A 21,517-nucleotide genomic window follows, 5' to 3' on the forward strand; every position below is an offset into this window, starting at 1 on the left:
CCATCGTCATCGTGTTATCGCATCATCGCTATCGTACCATCGCTTCATCGCGCTATCGCTTCATCTTGCCATCGCTTCATCGTCATCGCATCATCGCGCCATCGCATCATCGTCATCGTGCTATCGCACCATCGCTTCATCGTCATCGCATCATCGCGCCATCGTCATCGCATTATCGCGTCATCGCGCTATCGACCCCAACCTCGATGGTGCGATGGTGCGATAGTGAACTGCATGGCCCTATCCGGATTCCATACTATACTTTCATTAAGATTTAGATGAGAATTATGTACAAATTAATAACTTAATTATGGAATCCGGATAGGGCCATGTAGTTCACTATCGCATCATCGCACCATCGACGTTTGAGTCGATAGTGAGATGGTGCGAAAGTGCGATGACGATGATGCGATAATGCGATGACGATGAAGCGATGGTGCGATAGCGCGATGACGATGATGCGATGGCGCGAAAATGCGATGGCGCGAAAATGCGATGACGATGGTGCGATGGCACGATAAAGCGATAGCGCGATGATGCGATAGCGATAACGCGATGGTGCGATAGCGATGACACGATGTTGCGATAGCAATGATGCGATGCATCGTATTATCTTAGCATCGCTCTATCGACTTTCCATAAAAAGGATTGCATTCCCAGCAGCCATTGCACAACATGGCGTTTGATGACGAAGAGATTCTAGAAAATATCATAAATGGGTAGGACATAAGATGAAATAAATTTATTACGGACGAAGTAACATGCAGATGTTTGTATTTGTTGAAGTATAAAAATAAATCCTGCAAATATATCATCAGAAAAATAACTATTAAGTATGGAATCCGGATAGGGCCATGTAGTTCACTATCGCATCATCGCACCATCGCCGTTTGAGATTCCATAAAAACTTGCCAATTCCAAAGTTGTGATAATGTTAACATAAATGTAAATGATTTCACTGGTAAAACAATCGCATCTTGTTCACAAAATTTTATAAATTTGTACGAACATAACATTTATCACAGATGTAAACGACAATACAGCTCTAAATCCCAGCTAAACGATGCCACCGCTGATAACCTAACGATACCGCATACGGATTCATAGCAATTTCACAGCTAATAACTTAACTATCACACATTTGTAAACCTTTACGGATATACCATCTATGGATATAATTTTCTAATCATTCAAACTATAGATTTCTAAAATTGTTTGATAATTTGATAATCTAATTTCGTATATGTTACCGATAAATTAATTAACAAAAGTGGAAAAACACATGTTTTATTGTTGCATTTCTATACTGGATAACAATACTAGAAAATTACTCTTTTCAAATTTTCATAAATCGAACTATCGACAGTGGCATACATGCATATGACTTGAATTTAAAATGGCTGTCACAGATTCTGCCAGATCCCAAGGGAAATTAAACTGATGACAAAAATGCATCGCTAAGGCGACGTTTAAACAACAAAAGTTTTAAAAACCATATTTAACTAAAATAAAACCGCTTTCTTTTCCACCTTAGCAGTAAGTATCTTGTGTTGTCTACATTTTGCATTGCTTGTTGCACTGATACCATATCCTGCAATCGTTTTTTATTTTAAGAAAAAAAAAACCCCTTTAATAGCAGTTTGATTGCAGCGATCAACATTTTAAAGATACTCCATTAACTTTAAATGACGAACAAAACAAACTTCCGTTAATTTAATTGTTGATATATAGACACTAAAAGCTTTAAAGCTCCGGTGATATGTCTGATTTGAATTAAAAATAGCTGACCGTAGAAGATCAGATTGCTGATAGAATTCAGGGTAGCTTATTTTGGACAGATGTTCTCTGCTATGGTCCTGGGGTTTCTGCGCATCTCATTAAGTATGCGATATCACGAGAAGTGTCGCCACAACTTGGCAACCTCCCCTAAACATTGAAAATCTGTGTATTGTTTGGTGTAAAGAAATTCTGATACAAAATGGAACTCATTAATTAGCCCTTTTGTTTGCTCTATTGGATTTTTAATTTTCTATTGAATCACGTTTGCAGTGAGTATTAAATTGAATATTGATATTTTTACAAGACATTGAAGATCAGTACTATTGGTCTTTTCTGTGCATTGGCTATTTCGTTTTCCTACAGGGATGGCGTTTCCCAAGCTCCAAGAGTTCATGGGAGAGATCCAGAAATTCATGGAAACGGACGAAAAGCCGTTCCAAATGTCGTCCATTCTCCCCCGGGGAGCGAAGAGAGAGCTGGACAGCGCTGTACCAATGATCGCTGGCTTCAGGCCCTCAAAGGTAAACGCCCAGGGATCATTCATTTAAAATTCAAGCTAGCACTTAGTGATTGCTTCATTTTCGGTTCATTATTTTAATGGATTGATAAATTCACCATTAATTTCCTAAGACACTGTACAGAATATGTAGCGTTAGGATATAAGTAAAGTTTCTGTAGCAATTCGTTTCTTTTAGGTTTACTATATGTTCACCGTGCTGAGTTTTGCGGAGCTTGGGAGTTGGGACGATGTGAAAATGAACGGCCGTGCAGCCCTTGAAGAGTACGATGAATTCCTGAAAGAACTACCAGACAGCAAAAGGGTAAGTGATCTGTTGGAAATTGCAAATGACAAACCCAGATATAATTGTATGTTAGAAGAATTTACACGATTGTATATCTGTTTGCTATCAATAGAACAAGCCACCTACCCCACCGCCTCCTAAGGACACCATTATAAGCCAGGGATTTCCACAGAGCAGCTCTGCTCGATTCCATACCTCAATCGAAGACTTGCAATTCTACTCACCAAGACACGACGAAGAGAATACTCGAATATCCTCCCGACCATCACCAGCTCGGTCACATGATGCTCCTGGTGGCATGGATACAACACGGGTACCCGGTGGGTCTTACCGGTCTAACCACGTGGTCAACGGACATCGCAGCAACGGAAGAGCACCCCCTGGGCAGGAACAGAGAGGGTCACGTGACGGCAGCAAATGGGCTTCTGATGCTCAGGCCCAAAATGACGATGTTCTCAAGGATGACATTGCAAACTCTATCAGCAATCTCAGAAATGAACTAGGCAGTTTAAAGGATAGGTAAGCTTAAGCTTGATTATGATCATGTCAAATTTGGCGTAACATATACATAATCTAGATCTATTAAGATTGCCTTACTGCATGGTGGTGTCATTCGAATTCTTATGGAGATGGGAGCTTTATAGTGTTTATCAGTTTCTTTAGTTACATCATGAAAAGTTTATTACAGTTCTGTTTTATATCTTACAGATGTATTTCTTCCAGTTTGCTTAAGAACAAAGTTGATTTTGATACCGATAGTTGACAGGATAACACAAAAGTGATCTAATTGATTTTTAGTAGAACTTGATTTTAGACTGTCACAAGAACTGAATAACAGCCCTGAGGTCCAGAGTACTTCCCCACCGAAACCGCCCCTCTTAAATCTGAAGTCGCCTCGGAGTGTTCGAGTTGATGACGTCACGGACAAACTAGCGGACGCATTTGCCGAGCTATTTCGAAAACAGTGGCTGGGTGCTTTGAAGGAGAAGAATAATGGTACTGGACACTCGGAGAAAAACTTGATATATCTGGCAGATATAACTAAGGTTGGAATTATTGATATCTTGATCCAAAAGAACAATTTAAAACAATAATTAGCAAGGTTATGAGTTCAATGCAATTTTTTTTTATATAAACAGCAATGCTTATAGCTATTGAAACTCACTGGGGATTTTAAAATTCTAGCAGTTCTAAGAAAATTTTAAAATGTTTTCATGGTCAAATATTGGACAATTATGAAAGAATCTAAAACATTGATAATATTTTAAATATGGTGTAATTCCCGTGCCAAAATGTGTATCGTGATTAGTGGTAATTAATTTAAAGTAAAGATGACAATATGGTCCAATTTTGACAACTCATTCTCATAAAGGCGACATTTTTATCTTCTCTCAGAAATGCCAGAATTACCTAGACGAAGTATGTGAAAAAGAGTACAATAATTTGTGTGAAGTCATACTCAAACCCATGGGCCAAATAGATTCCAGATACGTGAGTTCCTCGATTATATAATAATTAAGTAATTAACGATATCAGCAAATGCATTTCTTTTATTAATTTCCCATTGATCATCTTTTATGAAAGAAAAATCGAATTTGGGACCCAGCAGCACATATACTGTTTGGTTTATTTCATTATGATTTGACAGGTTCATATTCCAGAGGACCTGAGATCTCTTGTTCGGGTCAGATGTAGGCAGGTGCAGAGGGACACCATGCCGATCTCTCTACCAATCATAAAAGAGGTGAGTGCATGCACGTCGAATGCTCAAAGTTTAGGATTGCTGGGTGATCAACGAATTACTCATCGGGCATCAAAATTAGATCTATATGTCAAAATTTCATTCAGTAATAAAATAAATATTTATCGTAATATAACATTAAAATTTGTTATTAACAACGTTATGTCAAGTCAGTTTTGCCAATGTGCTCAACCAAGATATATAAAAACAGTGTACAATGTTTGACTCAAGTCCATGATTCTGGAGCCAGATCTATCTTAAATATCTAGATACAAGTATGATATTTTGGCTAAAATTATCTTTTAGTAAAGTTAAAATTTCATTAATTTTTTTCTTAAAATGTTGTCTCCGCTAGTTTACTATATATATATCTTTATACAGCGCTCCTTTTTCAAGGAGATCGAGACAGTCTAAAAATGGTCAGGACCATCAAGCCCTCTTAAATGTATATTTAGAATTGCTTACCCGTAACATGTTTTGATCATTAGTACATATTCATTAATAACAATATTGTAGGTTGTCATACGTGACAAAATCCCGGAAGCACATAGGAGTCCAGCACTGAAGAAGTTTGTGGATAGGTGTGTGGAACTTATCTGGATGTTTGCTATCCATGATCCGCCACTGCAGCTGGAGTGGGCCCGTGAGGGCGAATTGATGGGCAGCAATCTGGAGTCGTACACCTCCAGGGGGAACAAGGTGGGGTTCAATGTGTGGCCTACGCTACGACAGTTTAGAAATGGACCTGTCTTGTCTAAAGGAGTGGTTCAGCCAATCTATTGACAAAATAGTACTTCAACCGCATGTTTAATACGCATTTTGTTACTGTTTATGTTTAATAAATTCTATGAAATCGTTTTTGAACCTTTACATACTCGAATGGGTTATGTTCACCTTGATTCCCTTTGCCTTTTTTTCCCACTGGAAATCGGTTTTTGATGAAAATGCACAAGCAGAAAAGATGTACATAACGATGAAAATAAATTTTATTTAACAAATATAAAACTTGTAGATTGACAAACAGGTATTCTGTTTCTATTCTTTCACAAGCAAATCTTCTCCTGCATCATCTGTAAAAAAAAATATATCATGTCAAAATTTTTGCTACAAAATTGTGTTAAAGTTGTATACACTGTACATTTTTAGCAAAATATTCTTGATGTTAGAGAAAACATTTAAATATAAGAAATGAACCTTGCCTTTTTCAGCCCCTCACGCTTTGCACGTTTTACACGAACACGTCTCCGGGCACTGACATCCTGCTCCACAGTTGCACTCGGTCTCCGTGCATCCGCAAGGGTTATTGCAAATGGCGCATGCGCAGTCAGTTGTTTTACACTGGCAGGTCTCGCCGCAATTACATGCTCCATTGGCGCAAGTGCAGTTTGTTTCTATCAATTAAAAAAAATATCTGTGATTATTGAATTTAAAATCTATAGTGAGCCCCGGAAATGCAAAAATGAACCATCAGCTACAACAAGAGGCGCCTTATCTACAGTTAAATCATTTATATTTTTTTAGAAAAACTTCTTTTCTCTTTATTTATTTCAAATAAATGTATTTTTAAAAAACTGTATGTACAAGTATATATCTAAGGTTTTTATCTAAGGCGATATGAAATGTCGTCCGCATTCGATCTTGAAAATCTTTATCAGTACATCCTTGGCAACGAGCTAAGGACGCACAATGTAAAAATGAATCATTTCACCACTATTGAAACGTTTCTATTTTTTAAGTTATGACAAAAATCATTTCAGCCAAATAATTGTACTAATGTTTCTTTTTTAAAACAAGATTTCTTCACAAGTACGAGCACTTTTTTTTTTTTTACTAAAGGCATATTTATTATAATAATTAATTTATAGTTCAGAAATACGAGCAAATAACTTACCGATTGGCATTTTGGAGGTGTTCGAACGGATGTTCTGTGATCAAGTAATCCAATGCTGAATGTGGCACTGACTGATACTATGTGCTTTATATATAAGATATTTGGTCAAATGCCGTGTGCAAACATTGAAAGATGCAGAGCCGTTCGCAAAATTTCTTAACCGGTGAACAATACCCCGTGGTAACGAATTGATGAAACATTAGGTAACCATATCTGTTGACATCTTGTCACCCAGTCAATTAACCGGCCTATTATAGTGATATACATCTCTAATGTTATCGTAATAAATTAATTAGCTATCACAATCATGTTTTATGTTCCTGTTGTCAACACTCCCTATTGGTCACATATTTTGCCTGCTCTCAATCTCCTGGCATCGAGGTTAAGAGTTTACATTCAATTAAGATATGTATTATTCTAAAGGTATTTTTGACCAGTCAAAGTAATTTATTAAACAATCTGGACAATTTATTAGAAGTTTTAATGAAACTGCAAGCAAGTTTTTAGTCATATACGATCTACATTGACAATGATTTATTGAATCTCAATTCGGTGTCCTTTAAGAAACTTCAGCTGTTTAACACAATTTTAATAAAACCTCAATTAACTAATGTTTATTTTATTATTTTAGGAAAAACAACTATCAATTATGTCATGGGAATTCACTAAATAATAAATTTTGGACACCTTTAGCTTTTTCATATTTATCTAATTTTCATTCTCTCTCCCCTCTTCCATTCCCCCCCCCTATCTTTCCCTTTTCTGAAATACAATAAACAGGTCCAATCCAATGTTTTTCTTACATTTTATCTATCAGGTTACTACTTAATCACATCTTAACTGAAAACAAACAAACCAATAAATTAAGTTTTATTTCTTTTGTTCAGTAGGCTACAATCTCAAAATGATTTCATATTTTCAATTACATGTACTTCAGATTCTTAACAAATATGATAATGTTTATATTAAACATAAGTATGAAACAAAATAAGTCTTAACAGATCATTTTGGATTGTAAAGAGGATAAATATTTTTTTTCGACATTTTTAAACAATAAATAATTTTTATGTAATCTCATAACAGATCTTTATGGATTGTAAATGAAAATGTGTGTTCTCCTAGACATTTTCAAGGAATAACATAAAAAATATAATTTTCTAACAATATTTCCTTTATAGAAAAGTTAAGTCAGGCAACATTGATATTCTCTTGACACAGCTTTCTGGGGGAAACTTAGGCAAGAGGGAATAGAGAATAAGTTTCATTTCATTTTTCAAATAATAAGAGTTCTGGACGGACAAAAGAAGACTGCCACATTGAATAAACTAAAAAGACCTCCTTTCCAAGCAGACAATCATTTTCTTGTGAATGAATACATTGAAAACAAAGTTTTGGCACTACTCAGCGTTGTATCAATAATAAATATAGCACTCCTCACAATATATAGCATAAGACCTCTCTCTTCCTCATGAACAAATCAAAATAAGATCTGATATCATTCTCACTTCTACAACACAACATCATACATGTAACCTCTCCCTCCAAACAAAAAAGACCTGACTTCTGACCTCATATTTGTAAATGTTCTCACATCATCACTGTTTAAAATCACAAATTGAATCCCCAAAACATGCCCCTTCTGTCTAAACACATAAAAGCACATAAACAAAATTCAAGCAACTTTCTCTCTTTCAAAGCTCAAACTTATTTTGCAAAAATAAAATCCTTAAAAAAAAAAATCATTCATAAAATTAACTTCACAAATCAAATTTCAAAAACATTTTCATTTTTTAAATGCCCTTTTAAATATTAAATAATGACCCAAAGATAGAAATAAAACATCCAACATTAAAACAAAACTGGCAAAATAAAAAAAAATCACAACATTCTGAGAAATAAAATACAATCTCACTCTAAAATTTAATGTCCAACATGATAAAAAAATATCTCAATTTTTCTTTTTTAGTGGAAAAGATAAAACAAAAATTCTGTCAGTCAGAGAAACAGAAAAAAAATTGCTTCCAAAATAAAAAAAATACATGATTGACTGCAACATCAAAAGTATCATTATATAAATTCAGAGACATAATAAAATATACAAAGCACACCTTGATTCTCATACTAGTGGAATAAGTGTTTGTAATAGAATAATTCAGATCTTTGGATCTACATGGGTATAGTGACTAGCATTACAATATACATGTATGACATACAACATGTAATGAACAACCTATAATAAACAGGATTATACATATCTATTCCTCCTCGGATGTTTTAAGTGCTGATGTCTTAAATTTGACTAAACCTTAAGACTTTGCTTTCAAAAATGTATGATCAAATACAAGAATATTTCCTATCTTGTTTATCTAACAGGTCAAACACAATATTAGAATACATTTGTACTTGGAAATAGATTAAAGATGGATGTCTGGTAGGGCATTTTAGTACCAATTTAACAGTTTTCTGGGAAGGTTTTTTTTGTAACTTAAATTTTTGATGATAAAGATGATCCTAAAATTCAGAACAAGTACCAGTAAATTCTTATGACAATTTTTTTCTAAATTGACACAGTGTATTAATTGTCTATTCCTAACAGAATCAAACTCTGTACAAGCCAAACTTCATTCAAGCTTGTAATACCAACAGTTGGCTGGCTTTTGCTGCCTTGGTGAATTACCAGAGTTCACTCTATACATGCCTCCTGAATTTCTCTAACAACAGCAGTCAATGGTGGCTGTGTCCTCAATATCCACCATCTTTTAGCACCACCATTAGTTTCTCCCGTTTCAGGTCCAAGTGCCACAAGATTTCATAGTTTGCAACCTATGTTTAACATTCCATACACCAACTCTCTAAACATTCTCTGATATCAAGATCTGTAACACTTATGGGCTGCGTTTTACAAAAGAACTTACGACAGAGTTGCAAATATTTTCAGTCCCATGGAATGTTATTTAAAGAACAATACGTAGACAGAACCATATTTATACAATTACTCTGATGTCCATGACAATATTTTACAGCCATGACAATGAAACATTTATTAGTTTGTTTTTAATTAGCATTCATTAATTTGGTCGTAAGTCAGAAGTTCTGTTGAAAAACCCAGCCCTGAATATCAACTTTCTCTATACTTCTTGATATCAACATCCCCTGATATCAAGATATGTAACTCTTCTTGATATCAACATTTTCTATATTTATTCTCCATGCTCCGGGATATCAACATTCTCCATGCTTCAGGATATCATCAACATCTATTTCTGAGATATCAACATTTCCAGATATCAACTTTTTTCACACTCTAGGATATCATTACTTTCCATGTTTCTTCAGGTAAACATTCTCAGTCCAAGCAGATTATCTCAACCGTTTGAACTTGGTCATCTGTAGTTGCCTCCCTTTATCATCTCTCACTGTATGGCACACACAGAACTACTCTTCTGATTTTTATTCCCCTTTTCAAACTTGAAGTCCCATCTCTTATTGGCCTCCACATAAACATCTCTGTCAAAATGTCCAGCTGCCATTGGAATACTGCAAGTAAAATGAAGTAGCAATAATTTAAATCAATTTAGAAATTTTTCATAAGTAGGGCAAAACAATTTTTGGGAATTGCTCATTTAATAAATCTTTTCTGCTTTATGGATAGATTATAAGGGGCATAACTCAATCTTCTATCAAAATATAAAGTTTAAATATACACAAAACTTATCATAATTGCTGTGTAGAGATCTAAAGAAATCATTTCATATAATAGCCAGTAAATTATCAATCTACATAACTTTTTTAATGCAGATCCACCCAGAGTTACATGTACGTATGATTTTACCAAAGCATCATTTTATAAATTTTACATAGAAAATATCAATAATGGCATACTTGTCTCTGCCTGGTTTAATGGTGGCTTCATAGAGACCATACACCGGACGGTGGTCAGACAGTCGCAAGTTCATTACAGCATCATAGTGGTGACAACTAATAGAGTTCTTCTTCTTAGCTTTAAATAATATTCTATCCTACAATCACAAATAAAACATATTAAATTTGGTGACGGATAAGAAAACTAATGTACATAACAGGCTGACAACAGATACAAAGCCATACTTACTGTATAGGAAGGAATCCTTAGTTTAGACGATGTATCATAAACATCTTTATTTACATCAAACTTGTAAGTAGGTTTAAAATTTATTCGTCCCTCAAGAAAGCCATGGAATATTTGATCTACAAAAGCAAAAAATAATCTCTGGTTATACTAGTTGTTTGCACAGATTATACAAAAAAAAATTCTTTTCAAGTTTCTTCACATTAATAACAATCATTTGTGTATAATGCTTTTGTTTCTTAACATCAAATTCCATCAGTGTTTTCTCCTATTGTTTCTTTGCATTAGCTACAATAGGTGTAATCTCTTTGTAGTAACTTCAGTTCATTTATTTTCACATACTAGCTACAATAAGTGTGTCCTTCTTTGTAAGAACCATAATTACTATAAGTGTTTTGTCTTTCATATCAACTACAGTCCGAGTTTCATAGCTTCTCGATACTATATCAACAAATATAATCTCTCCCCTAGTCTCTGAGCATCATCTACAATGAGCACATTCCCTCCCTGTCCTCACCTTTCACTATACAGTCATTGAGTTCATCCCCCTCCAGAAGGAATTCAAAGTTTGGGTGCTCCTGTTCAATTATGGAGGTGACCAGGTCTTCCACTGTGTTACGTCCCTTGTCTATACGGAAATTTAGGTCCCCAAACCAAAACACGCTGTCGTATTTACTGAGAGCATCGCCTATTAATGAAAGAACACTACTTGGTATATTGACTCATATATCTTTAATTCTCTGCATCAAAACAAAAATAAATTATTCATGTAACTAAATATGTTAAAGATTTTATCATCCATTCCATTTGTTTGGCAATCAGAGGAAGACATCTGGCATGTAGCCATTGTGGTTAAGAGTAGCAATACCTTGAACACTGTGCTGGTCTTTATGAGCATACTTTGGCATCTTCAGACTAGTGGTGATTTTATGATAATCTGTTATCCTGTCCTTCAGACGACCATCATCAGCTGAAACCGCAACACAGATAGACTGTTACCGGAACATAAAATCACAACACAGACAGATTGTTACGTGAAATCACAACACAGACAGATTGTTACGTGAAATCACAACACAGATAGATATAGCTTGCTGATCTTTTATTCTCTTCCTACTTATACAAATGCAAGGGCAACTGTGTATTGCATGGTCAAGCTTGTTATAAAAAGTACAGCTTGATTTGACAGAACTTTTTTAGTTTGTATTTAACTGTTCAGTTTGTTTTGTAGTATGGATCTATAATGTTCAGTGTTGCTAGAGTTTGAAATATTCAAATTGTACAGTGCAGTGCTGCTTAGTTTGTACAGTACAGCTTGTACATGTATTATATTGTACAGTACAGTTTGAATTTGTTTTGAGTATGTTACATATGGTGTAGCTTGAATTTCTTCGATTGCCAAGCTTATCACAGATATACCATGTACTTACATGTTAAATGACAATTGACAAAAAGAAATGAAGTTCCAAAGAAATAAAATGAGATTGCAACTGCTCCTTTGGTCCTGACCATGGTAACAGCCCTGGTGGAGATTTGTTCATCTTCTGGAACTGAAATGAAAAAATACTCATATCAAACTAGTTTAAAGATTAAATCAAGCAATATATTTCCATCACTGTAACTTATCAGTATATTCTGTGATTTATGTGAGATTTATACCATATATTTTTATCAGAAACATAGTTTTATTTGATACAAGTTTTATTTTTAAACTATCCTTAAAAGTTGAGTGTAAAAGAACTTATAACCGCATAAAACGATTTGCCTGATAAACTTAACTAGAGGTACTGGGAACAAACTCACAAAAAATACACACACCTCTTTAATAATATTCTCAAAATTATGACATCCTAATGTCATAAACAATCTTTGTATGAGGTAAGAACTTTCAATGTTTTTCCGTAAGAAAGGTATAGACCGGACAAATTATGAACTTTTCCTTCCAGTGATCTTGAATGCGACCAAATGATTTTGGTTCAAAATCATGACACATCCTCATGTCACAAGTAATCTTTGCGTGAAGAAGGAACTTCCAATGTTCCTCCATAAGGAAGATATGGACTGGACACAATTGCTCAGACAAGATTGACAGACAGATGGATGGATGACTACTTGGCTAGAGAGACAAGGTGATTCCTTTTTTTTCTCCCAAAACTTTGTTTGCGGGGGGGGGGGGGGGGGGGGGGGGTTTAAAAAAAGGTATAGTAACCTTAACCTTAATGTTATTACAGCATGCTTTCATTTGAAATAAACAATGTGATAATGTAAACCAAATTTTATTGACGACTTTATTTGCTGTGACATATTTTCATGATCAGGATAAAGATTACCTGGACAATAATTTACCAGAGAAATTAGATGACTGGGTAATGGTAAGAAATACTTGCACTGATGATACTTCCCTGAACCTTGTGAGTTCTAACGGGTATAAAAGTTGGTTTACTGTAATAATACAAACAATGTGATGTTTAGAGATGTTCCTGTACCTGAACAGAACCAGATGAGATCTCTGCGTATAAAGATGGCAAGATGTAGGGACCCGTGGGAGGACGAGTGGTACAGAACGTGCGTAGGTCCGAGCGTGGCTTGTAACAGCACCTCCCAATCTTTTCTGTCAATCAAAATAAGCATGCTTTAAAAAACAAGTCTTCAACAGATGTTAAAGTAGCAATAACTTTACTTGCAATGAAAGCCCCAAACAAAATAATTTGAGATTGTTTGTTCTCACTTGATATAATTGTTTTCCTGAGTTCCAACTGCATATATGTCTTGCATTACTTCACTTTCCACAGGTAAAATGAAGTCCTGAAGCGAATCTTTACATTCCTAAAAAATACCGGGTATGTAATGTTACAATCAAATAGTTCTTGAACCTTGACTATCTCTTTTTTACCTAAATATTCTACTGCAGATCAGCATGTAAAATGGTCTTTTGGGTCAGAAGCCTTTTGCCATATTGATTGGCTTGGAATGTAACCAAATACATGTGAAGATATAAACATTATGCCAGTGCAATTAAAACTAAATGTTGTGACATACTCTCAAAAAAGTGCAAGTCACAGGGTGTGGTGGACCCATTAGTAGATGGATAGATTCTATGTAAAAGATCACACAGATTATACAGTTTTACTTATTTATAAATTGTTTTTACATACATGTATGATATACTGAACAATAATTTCTTTTAATACAATTCATATAACTTGTATAACTCACCTTGATGTCGCCCATATTCCAGCTCCCGACCCAGATTTTGAGTTGGTGGTCAGGGAAGTACCGCTCCAGCTCTGGGGCCCCCACCAGGGAGGAGGTGACACTGACATTGCCCCGTGACCCGGTCCTAAGGATAGGAATAGGGTACAGTATAGACATGACCCAATAAATCAGCTGATTCCTTACACACACAGCTAGCCTACGGTGTGTCAACCACTCACAACATGCAGACTAAATCCCACAGAAAAACATGTCATCATTCTCACTTCTAAAAGGATATGGAAAGTGTGCCTTTCGCTCCCACTATTAATCAGTTGTCAATAGCAGCATCTCCCATCAACAAAAATCAATACTGTATATCAATGGAATTAGTTAGAAATGGTCCATGTGAATGTGTATTTCCCAATAGCTGGTCGCTGTCCCAGTGTACACCTGCATTGTGTCAACCATTTAAATGCCATGGTGTGGCCGACATGTTCTGTGTGTTTTAGTTACCATGAATCAATAGCTTGGATCAATTTACCTTAATCAGTTCATAGCTGGAGTTCTATATAATCTTTTGAATTATGTTAATCAAAATTAAGTCATGAAGTGATTAGTGGTCAATGGGGGACTGTATCAGTAAAAGTCAAGGTGTATTGACACTTGCTGGACTACAATAGTATCTACTCCAATGGGAGTTATTTATAGAAGGGTTAATCCACTCAAGTCTAAACAAGTCTAATCATCCATAACTGAGTTCCACAGCACTTTTATTTCGTTATTTAATTGAAAAAAAAAAACACCATAAAATTACACTTTAAAGTGATATTAAATAGCTCTTTTAAATTCAAGATTTTTCTCACAATTACCAGTAAGCATTTCTTCAATACAAAGAGGAAGCATGTGGTAAGTTTTTATTATCCACCCCCCCCCCCCCCCCCCCCCCTTCCACCCACCCATCAACCAAACAGTCATAACTAGCTGGCAGAATTACATGTAAGTTGCTTATAATCTAACACAATCAACTTCTTTAATATTTTTAACACCAGGGTATTTCCTCAACTAAATATAGTACAGAGGCCTCAAAGGTATCACCCCCCCTTTTTTTTAAAAATCCCCCATCCCCCATGGTGATGCTATATTGAATGAATAACACTTAAGCACTTATCTCTGCAAAACACGATAGCTTAAGGTTAGAGTCAATCCTTCTGTCTATGAACATTCTTTTTTCCTAGGCTTGAGCTTAATACATTATAAAAGATGACTCATTGACTGTGTGATGTATATGCATGAAGTCCAGCTTTGCTGCATGGTTTTCTAATAATACATGTACTTTTTCTAAAGCTATCAACAATATCCGAACTTGTAAGAATATATGATGAAATTATACTTATGTAATAATTCTAAATCCTTCTTTACATGAACACACATGTATATAACATTTTGACAGATGTTATGTTCAATTCCCAGTTTTTTGCATTCTTCAGATGTTGGTGATTTAATTCTATTCTGTTGTGCTAATTGTCAGACAATCTTTGTCATGAAATATCTTAATTTAGATATTATTATGAAATTGAAAAAAATGGTAAAATCGTGGAAAGAAAAACCTCATAAACAGTGTATTTATTGCAAAAGACTCCAATATCAAAAACATCATGTCTGAGTAATTGATTTTGCTTTTCATTATAATAAACCAAAACTCCCTTCTTCTGTTCATCCTTTTTTAAAAATCAGACAAGTTTCCACATTATTTTCTTTGATTTCCATAAGGTACCAATGTATTTTCTCCACTAATTTAGAATTTCAAAATGTATAGAAATAATTTGCTCAGTTCATATTTCAAAATAATTTAAATCTTATTTTATAAATATGGAATTTCAAATATTAAAACAACCGAATCCTAAATTTTGTCAGAATTGAGTAACTTATAAACTAATTCAATAGATTTAAAAAATTCAGTTTAATCAGATATGATCAGAAGTAACTTAAATCAAGTGGTAATAATACCAGACCTGACAGAGATCTCTACCTACTGGTAATACTATGCAGTCAAAAGATCGGGTAGTGGCTTAAAACAGATGAATTATGTGAATTATAACTCCAGTACACTACTAAAATATGATAAGGAGTAACTTGTAACATTGTTTAAAAAAATCAAGTCAGTCTCACACAATGCCAGTAACTTTTCTCAGTTTCATGAATAATTCATGCTCTAATTTGATTGGCTCCTTCATACATTCGTAACCAAAATTTCATCAATTGTCTAAATGCTTAGACTTGCTCATAAACTGAAGCATGCTTTTCAAAAATAAATTAAATGATCAACTTTCTTTATACCTCTGATCCATAATCTAAAAAAAATTCTTTTTTTATTGTAGATTAAAATGAATGAAAATAAAACAAAGAAAATTTCAAATTTGGTGAATTGGCCAACAGTCACCACAGTGAACCTGTTGAAGAGCGAATTTGTACTTTTTGTTGTAAAAATAGTATAGAAAACAAAATTCACTTTTTATTACATTGTCCTTTATATAACTATAGAAGAATCCTTTTCGAAAATACTGGGTTTAATCAATTACTAGATTTGTCAGATACAGATGCACTAATTGTTCTTATTTCAAATTATCCTCGGCAGGTTGCCAAATACTTATATCATTCTTTTACACGTAGACAATCTTTATTGTTCAGAAAATAAACATATACTGTATTATATAAACTATGCAAACTCAAGGTTCTGAAGAAATTTTTATACTCATACATGTATATTTTCAATCATATCTTTGTTTACTGCTTGATGCTGAGTTATTTTCTTTTCATTTTTCATGTATTATGTGTTCAAAGTGGCATATAGGCCCGACGGGCCGGGTGTTTAATCTATGCTGACTGTTGTTTATATTACACTTGGAAATGTATACACATGTCACTATAAATAAATAAATTATTTACTTACTTACTTACTTACTTACATTATTCACTAACCAGATGGACCATGGGTGTCTAATAATGAACTTATTAGTATACTCATGCACTTACAGATCAAATGTTCTATTGGATTAAACTACATGTACATGTAGGCAAGGGTTATCATGAGACCAGATAAAATAATAACATCTCTCCCTTATAACATGTATAATTCTAACCATGATCCACAATTTAACTTCATTACATCAATAAAAACTCTAACACAAAGAAATCAGTTACCTCGCTCGCGCCTCTCCAATAGCAATGGGCAGCATGGCACATGAAGCAGAGAGAGATCTCTGGGAAATGGTGTCCCCAGTCCTTGAATCCTCCGCATATTTCTGGGGTGAGTATGAAGGATCAGTTTTCATTGTGATTTTGAGTGATGTCGATGTGATATCACCAAGAGGTGGGAGCTGAGATTTGGGAGCGACTGGTGGTAAGGGTCCACGGGAAGCTTTGGCAACCCGAGGACTGTTCATTTGTACACTGTCAGAATCAGCATTAGCAGTCTTGTTAAAACTGTCATTCATATAAATATCCTCCTCTGACTTCTCATACTTTTCTGTTCCTGTTTTCAGGTTGACGTATGACGCGGACTGCTTTTTGGACTTGGACTTGGTCTCCACTTCCTCACCAGAGGAACCTGCCTCGTGGTTTCTTTTCTCTCCTTTAGAATTTCCTTTCCCTTTGCTTTTCTTTTCTGATTTTGGTGTCTGTGGTGGTTTAGGTTGAAAAGGAAGACTTTTCAATGACTCAAGTGATCCTTTTGGATCATTGGCCATTTTCAAGGCCCTGAACCTGTGAATGGTAGCATCGGAAGGAGCTTTGATTCCGTTGCTTTCGTTGTCGTCGGCATCTAGGGGCGGGGGAGGGTCCCAATCACACAGATCTGGGTCAGGTTTCTTTAGTCTGGGTGCAGGTTTAGGATTTTTCCTCAAGTTTGAGCCGGACACTCGTCTCCCCCTCTGTAAACCTGATCTTGTGCTGTTTGCATTGTTGGACATGTCTCCTTCCTCGTTGTTGTTGAAATTTTCAAGTTTGTCATCAGAGGTTGCATCTGTTTTCACATTTTTGTCCTCTTTTAAATTCAATTCATTTTGCTCCATCCCACTGATATCCATTCTCTCCTCTGTGACATCTTGAGTCTGACTGGATTGCAATGACACACATGATCCAACTTCACTTCCACTCTCTGATGACCTGCGCTTCTTTTCGACAAGCTTAGACAGAACACTTTTCTTCTTTGGTTTGCGACCAGTGGAAGAGATGGATGCTGTGTCCCCTGTTGGGGGCTTGAGGTTACTGATGTCCAACTCCATGACATCAAATTTACAAGTTTAAACTATGAAAAAGATTAAAGATGTGTATTATTCTCAATTTTCCAGAACACTTCACAAGGGTTAACAACAAGGAACAAAACATCTAAAAAAATTAAGGAAAAAAATTGGAATGGAAGCACACCTTACGACATTTAAATCTGTCATATAATTTTGTAAGCTAATACCAAACATTTGTTAAATGTCATAATTAAACTACCAATCTATGATTTCACATCTACAACATGTTCAAGTTTACAGATTTCAACGGCAGATCACGAAAGATAAAACAAATGATAATGAATTAAAAATATCAGTGCGTTAAAAAATAGGCAAATGATGAATTATTTTCATACAATTTGTCTGAATGCAATGAGAAAGAATGAAGCAAGAAAATTATTATTCAATGTAGGGTAATAAGTAATTTTGTAATTGTTACATGTCCAAGGGCAAGCAATCTCAAATTCTATTTGTCAAACCTTGGAATTAAATACACAAAATTATTGAACTATTGAATGATAATAAAAATCTAAAAATGATTATCTGATAGGTACTTTTTATCAGTCTGTTAGGAGATAAATAAATGTTTTATTGAATTATAATGTTAAAGCTGACCCAAAGGATGGAGCAGAATAAATGAATTGTTATTTATATGACATTATCATATTAAGGTACTTCACTACACCGAGACTTCTACTTTTTAAGACACTACGTCACAAGATGGCGATTTAAATGTTTTGTTAAACTGTTTGTATCAATCGATTCAGATGTGTATCGTCATAGCTCAGTGGTTAAATTATCAGGCTTGTGAACCGCAGGTCATGAGTTCGAATCCACCTGGGGCTTTTGTTTATGTTTACTGAATGAAATTTTTTAAAACATCATTTTTTATCTAAAATTGCACATTTTTTCGCCTATTTGACATAGATACTTCTTATCCATCATGCTTTCTATCATAATCAAGTAATTTTCTGCTGATTTGAGAAACTATTTCACGGTGTAGTGAGGCACCTTAACCAGACATTCATATATTAATAACCACTCACATCAAAATACGTGCATTTTCAGACTTTTTTCAGGTCATTGTCTATGAAATCGTTATTTAAAACAACTTCATTAAATACATTTCTCTACAAAAAACCGGCATTTTTTAAAAGTAATTTTGATATGAAATAGATCATAATCTTGAAACTACTGAAATATATTTACTTACTCTCCACAGTTTCATGAGTAAAATGAAATATGGCGTTAATTTCATTGTGAAAGTGATGGGGCGTGTAACTTAGCACGTGTGATTCACAAAATCTGTATTTGTAAACAATACAACAGTTTTCATAGCAACTTTGTAAATATACAACAAAATCTGATAAAGAACGCAAGTCAAATTCTATTAACCGATGCATACAGTTTAAGATCAATTGATATCTCAAAAATGTGCAACAAACCTCTTATGTCAATGCATTTTTCTTGTAAAATGCAAAATACTGATCAAATCCAAGATAATTTTCGTCGGTCAGACTCCATCTTGTTTGTATGCGCATGATAACACTACCATAAACCGAAACTATAAAACTTGTTAACTCGTTCATAGTCTCTCTCTCTCTCTCTCTCTCTCTCTCTCTCTCTCTCTCTCTCTCTCTCTCTCTCTCTCTCTCTCTCTCTCTCTCTGCAGAAGGTGATGTAATTTTTTCAAAATACTTTCAGTGCCTAAGAAAAAAACCGAACAAATGTTATTACTGTATAAATTAGACGTGGTACAAACTAAATACATTAATTTGGTTTGTCAGTTCACGTTTGATTAATAATTTAATTTTAAAAAGAATATAGTTTAGTTCACTTTTGATTTATACAATGATACAATTTGTTTGTTGTTTTTTTTTACTGAAAGTATTTTGTAAAAACCACATATCAGCTACCGCAGGTAAATGGAAGAAAGTAATATGTTTTACGGTGCGACCGTTGGGGCGAGCACAGCATGTGATCAAACAATGAATTATAATAAATTAATAAAATAAAATTAGCAACGTGAAATTTGAATGCCAAAAAATAAAACATACCTATTTTTCAGTAAATTTTCATTATTCATAGTTTATAAGATTTGTTATAATTTATTTATTTATATGTAGAACAATAGTTTAATCTCAGATACAATGTTGTTAAATAATAAAGATTTTAATATATAAATATTCATTGCACTGCATCTCCTCTTTTAAAGTGATTGTGATTATGATTGATTGATTGATTTCCCCCTTTTTTTTTGCAGTAGCCATTTTTTCTTAAACTTACATATAAAACTTGACTCATCATAGAGCTCCCCCCATGCTAAAATTTTTTTCATTTTTGTCAATTTATACATAGAAAATCGACTCACCATGGATTTGCCCCTCCACTTAAAAAAAAATAATTAATGTTTAATTTTATTTTTAATTTACGCTTAAAAATATTTGCTTATCATGTTAAAAGAACATGGTGTTTGCAAGATTTTAAGAGGATTTTGGTCATTTCAGCAGATTTACAATAACTTCAATTAGAGTAATTTCCCCTTATCAGTGCTTATTGTGACGTCAAAGCTGACGTTGGTTAAGTTGTCGTCTTACTCTTTAAAACTCCCCTGAGAAATAAAAGTATGCGAAGTATACTGTTTTATTTACTTAAAAAGCATGATGTTCTTAAAATTACACATCTTATAAGCTTTTCAAATGTTTTACTTTGATTCTCGGGAGAACGTGATGTTGGAACGTGAGGTTGGAAACCATTGGTACTATGAATTGTGGGTCAAAATTTACTGACTCCGAAAAAATATATCGGATCAATGTGTAAACGTTTGTGACGTCACACGATTATTTTTGATTGAAAGTGTACTGAGGTGAACTTTAGAGGTAACATTGACTGTATGTCGCTTACATCGTTATTGTTAAATTGTTTTTACTGTCTAAATTTGTCTTGCTGATTCTCGTGAGAGTGTGAAGTGATAAAAATTGCCATGATTACAGGGAACTACTGGGACGATTAAAACGATGCATTACTGGTCCGATTTACTGACGCCAAAAAAATCCGTTGAATGAATGTGCAACTAGTCCGAATTTTCTATTCACACACGCCTTGCCGGTAGAGCTCGCTTCGCGCCGGCGCTGCGCGCCGGCGAGCTGCGCTCGCTACTACTTTTCAAAACAATTTCGATGGAAATCAGACATGGAAATTTGATCGAACCATGTATCAAACAGCGGTAATTTTGTGTGTTTTAAAAACACTAAAAACAACAACAACAGCAACAAAATCACACATCGTAATACAAATAAATGAAGCAATTAAAATTCCTTCTTTAATCACTAATTACGAATAAGGCATTTTTAAAACCAATATATCATAGCTTGCAGATATGAAAAATTTTACAATTAAAGAAGCTCATGATCAAGTTTGAAGTAAATTCCTTTTTAGATCTATAAGATATATAAGTTAAAAGGTTTAGACTTACATTTATCCAAATATCAGTTTAATAATATTAACTAATTTTTGTTTTGACCTCTGAATTTTTGGCACAGAGCAGCAATAAGGGGGGGGGGCACGGGTGGCCTGCCCCTTTTTCGAAACAGATATTTTCCTTGTATTTACATTAAGAAAAATGAATTTGAACGATCTTGGATGAGATCTGACCCGCAAGAAGGGGTTTGGGGTTTTTTTTTCATAGTGAAACTTTGCCACCACCACCAACCCCTCCCC

The 21,517-nt window shown here is 34.4% G+C and overlaps 2 protein-coding genes across 6 annotated transcripts in view; one reads left to right on the forward strand and one right to left on the reverse strand.

Annotated features, from left to right (window-relative positions):
* The window catches only part of LOC128156467 (uncharacterized), a 36,103-nt gene extending 30,725 nt beyond the window's left edge, over positions 1-5,378 (forward strand). The window contains exons 1-8 of one of the 4 annotated variants that reach the window (XM_052818633.1): positions 1,864-2,048; positions 2,143-2,300; positions 2,475-2,600; positions 2,695-3,101; positions 3,397-3,628; positions 3,978-4,073; positions 4,231-4,326; positions 4,840-5,372. In XM_052818633.1, the coding sequence (XP_052674593.1) occupies positions 2,145-2,300; positions 2,475-2,600; positions 2,695-3,101; positions 3,397-3,628; positions 3,978-4,073; positions 4,231-4,326; positions 4,840-5,106 (1,380 nt within the window). In that variant the 5' untranslated portion in view covers positions 1,864-2,048; positions 2,143-2,144 and the 3' untranslated portion in view covers positions 5,107-5,372. Of the gene's footprint in view, positions 1-1,863; positions 2,049-2,142; positions 2,301-2,474; positions 2,601-2,694; positions 3,102-3,396; positions 3,629-3,977; positions 4,074-4,230; positions 4,327-4,839 lie in introns of those variants that run through there. The other 3 variants (XM_052818630.1, XM_052818634.1, XM_052818632.1) reach the window with 3 other exon arrangements.
* Positions 5,379-7,335: 1,957 nt separating this feature from the next.
* On the reverse strand, positions 7,336-19,350 carry LOC128156464 (phosphatidylinositol polyphosphate 5-phosphatase type IV-like). 2 transcript variants are annotated; one of them, XM_052818629.1, is made up of 11 exons: positions 19,243-19,350; positions 16,719-17,823; positions 13,539-13,662; positions 13,051-13,148; positions 12,809-12,933; positions 11,753-11,872; positions 11,191-11,292; positions 10,840-11,010; positions 10,326-10,441; positions 10,097-10,233; positions 7,336-9,751 (listed from the first exon to the last, which is right to left on the reverse strand). In XM_052818629.1, exons 2-11 carry the CDS (start codon positions 17,798-17,800, stop codon positions 9,628-9,630), a joined length of 2,199 nt encoding a protein of 732 aa, XP_052674589.1. In that variant the 5' UTR covers positions 17,801-17,823; positions 19,243-19,350; the 3' UTR covers positions 7,336-9,627. The 2 variants fall into 2 exon arrangements, with proteins under 2 accessions (XP_052674589.1, XP_052674588.1); XM_052818628.1 differs by lacking the exon at positions 19,243-19,350 and adding an exon at positions 19,011-19,192.
* Positions 19,351-21,517: the final 2,167 nt, after the last annotated feature.

The sequence above is a fragment of the Crassostrea angulata genome, chromosome 7 (genome assembly GCF_025612915.1).
Source record: "Crassostrea angulata isolate pt1a10 chromosome 7, ASM2561291v2, whole genome shotgun sequence".
In the NCBI taxonomy this organism is placed as follows: domain Eukaryota; kingdom Metazoa; phylum Mollusca; class Bivalvia; order Ostreida; family Ostreidae; genus Magallana; species Magallana angulata.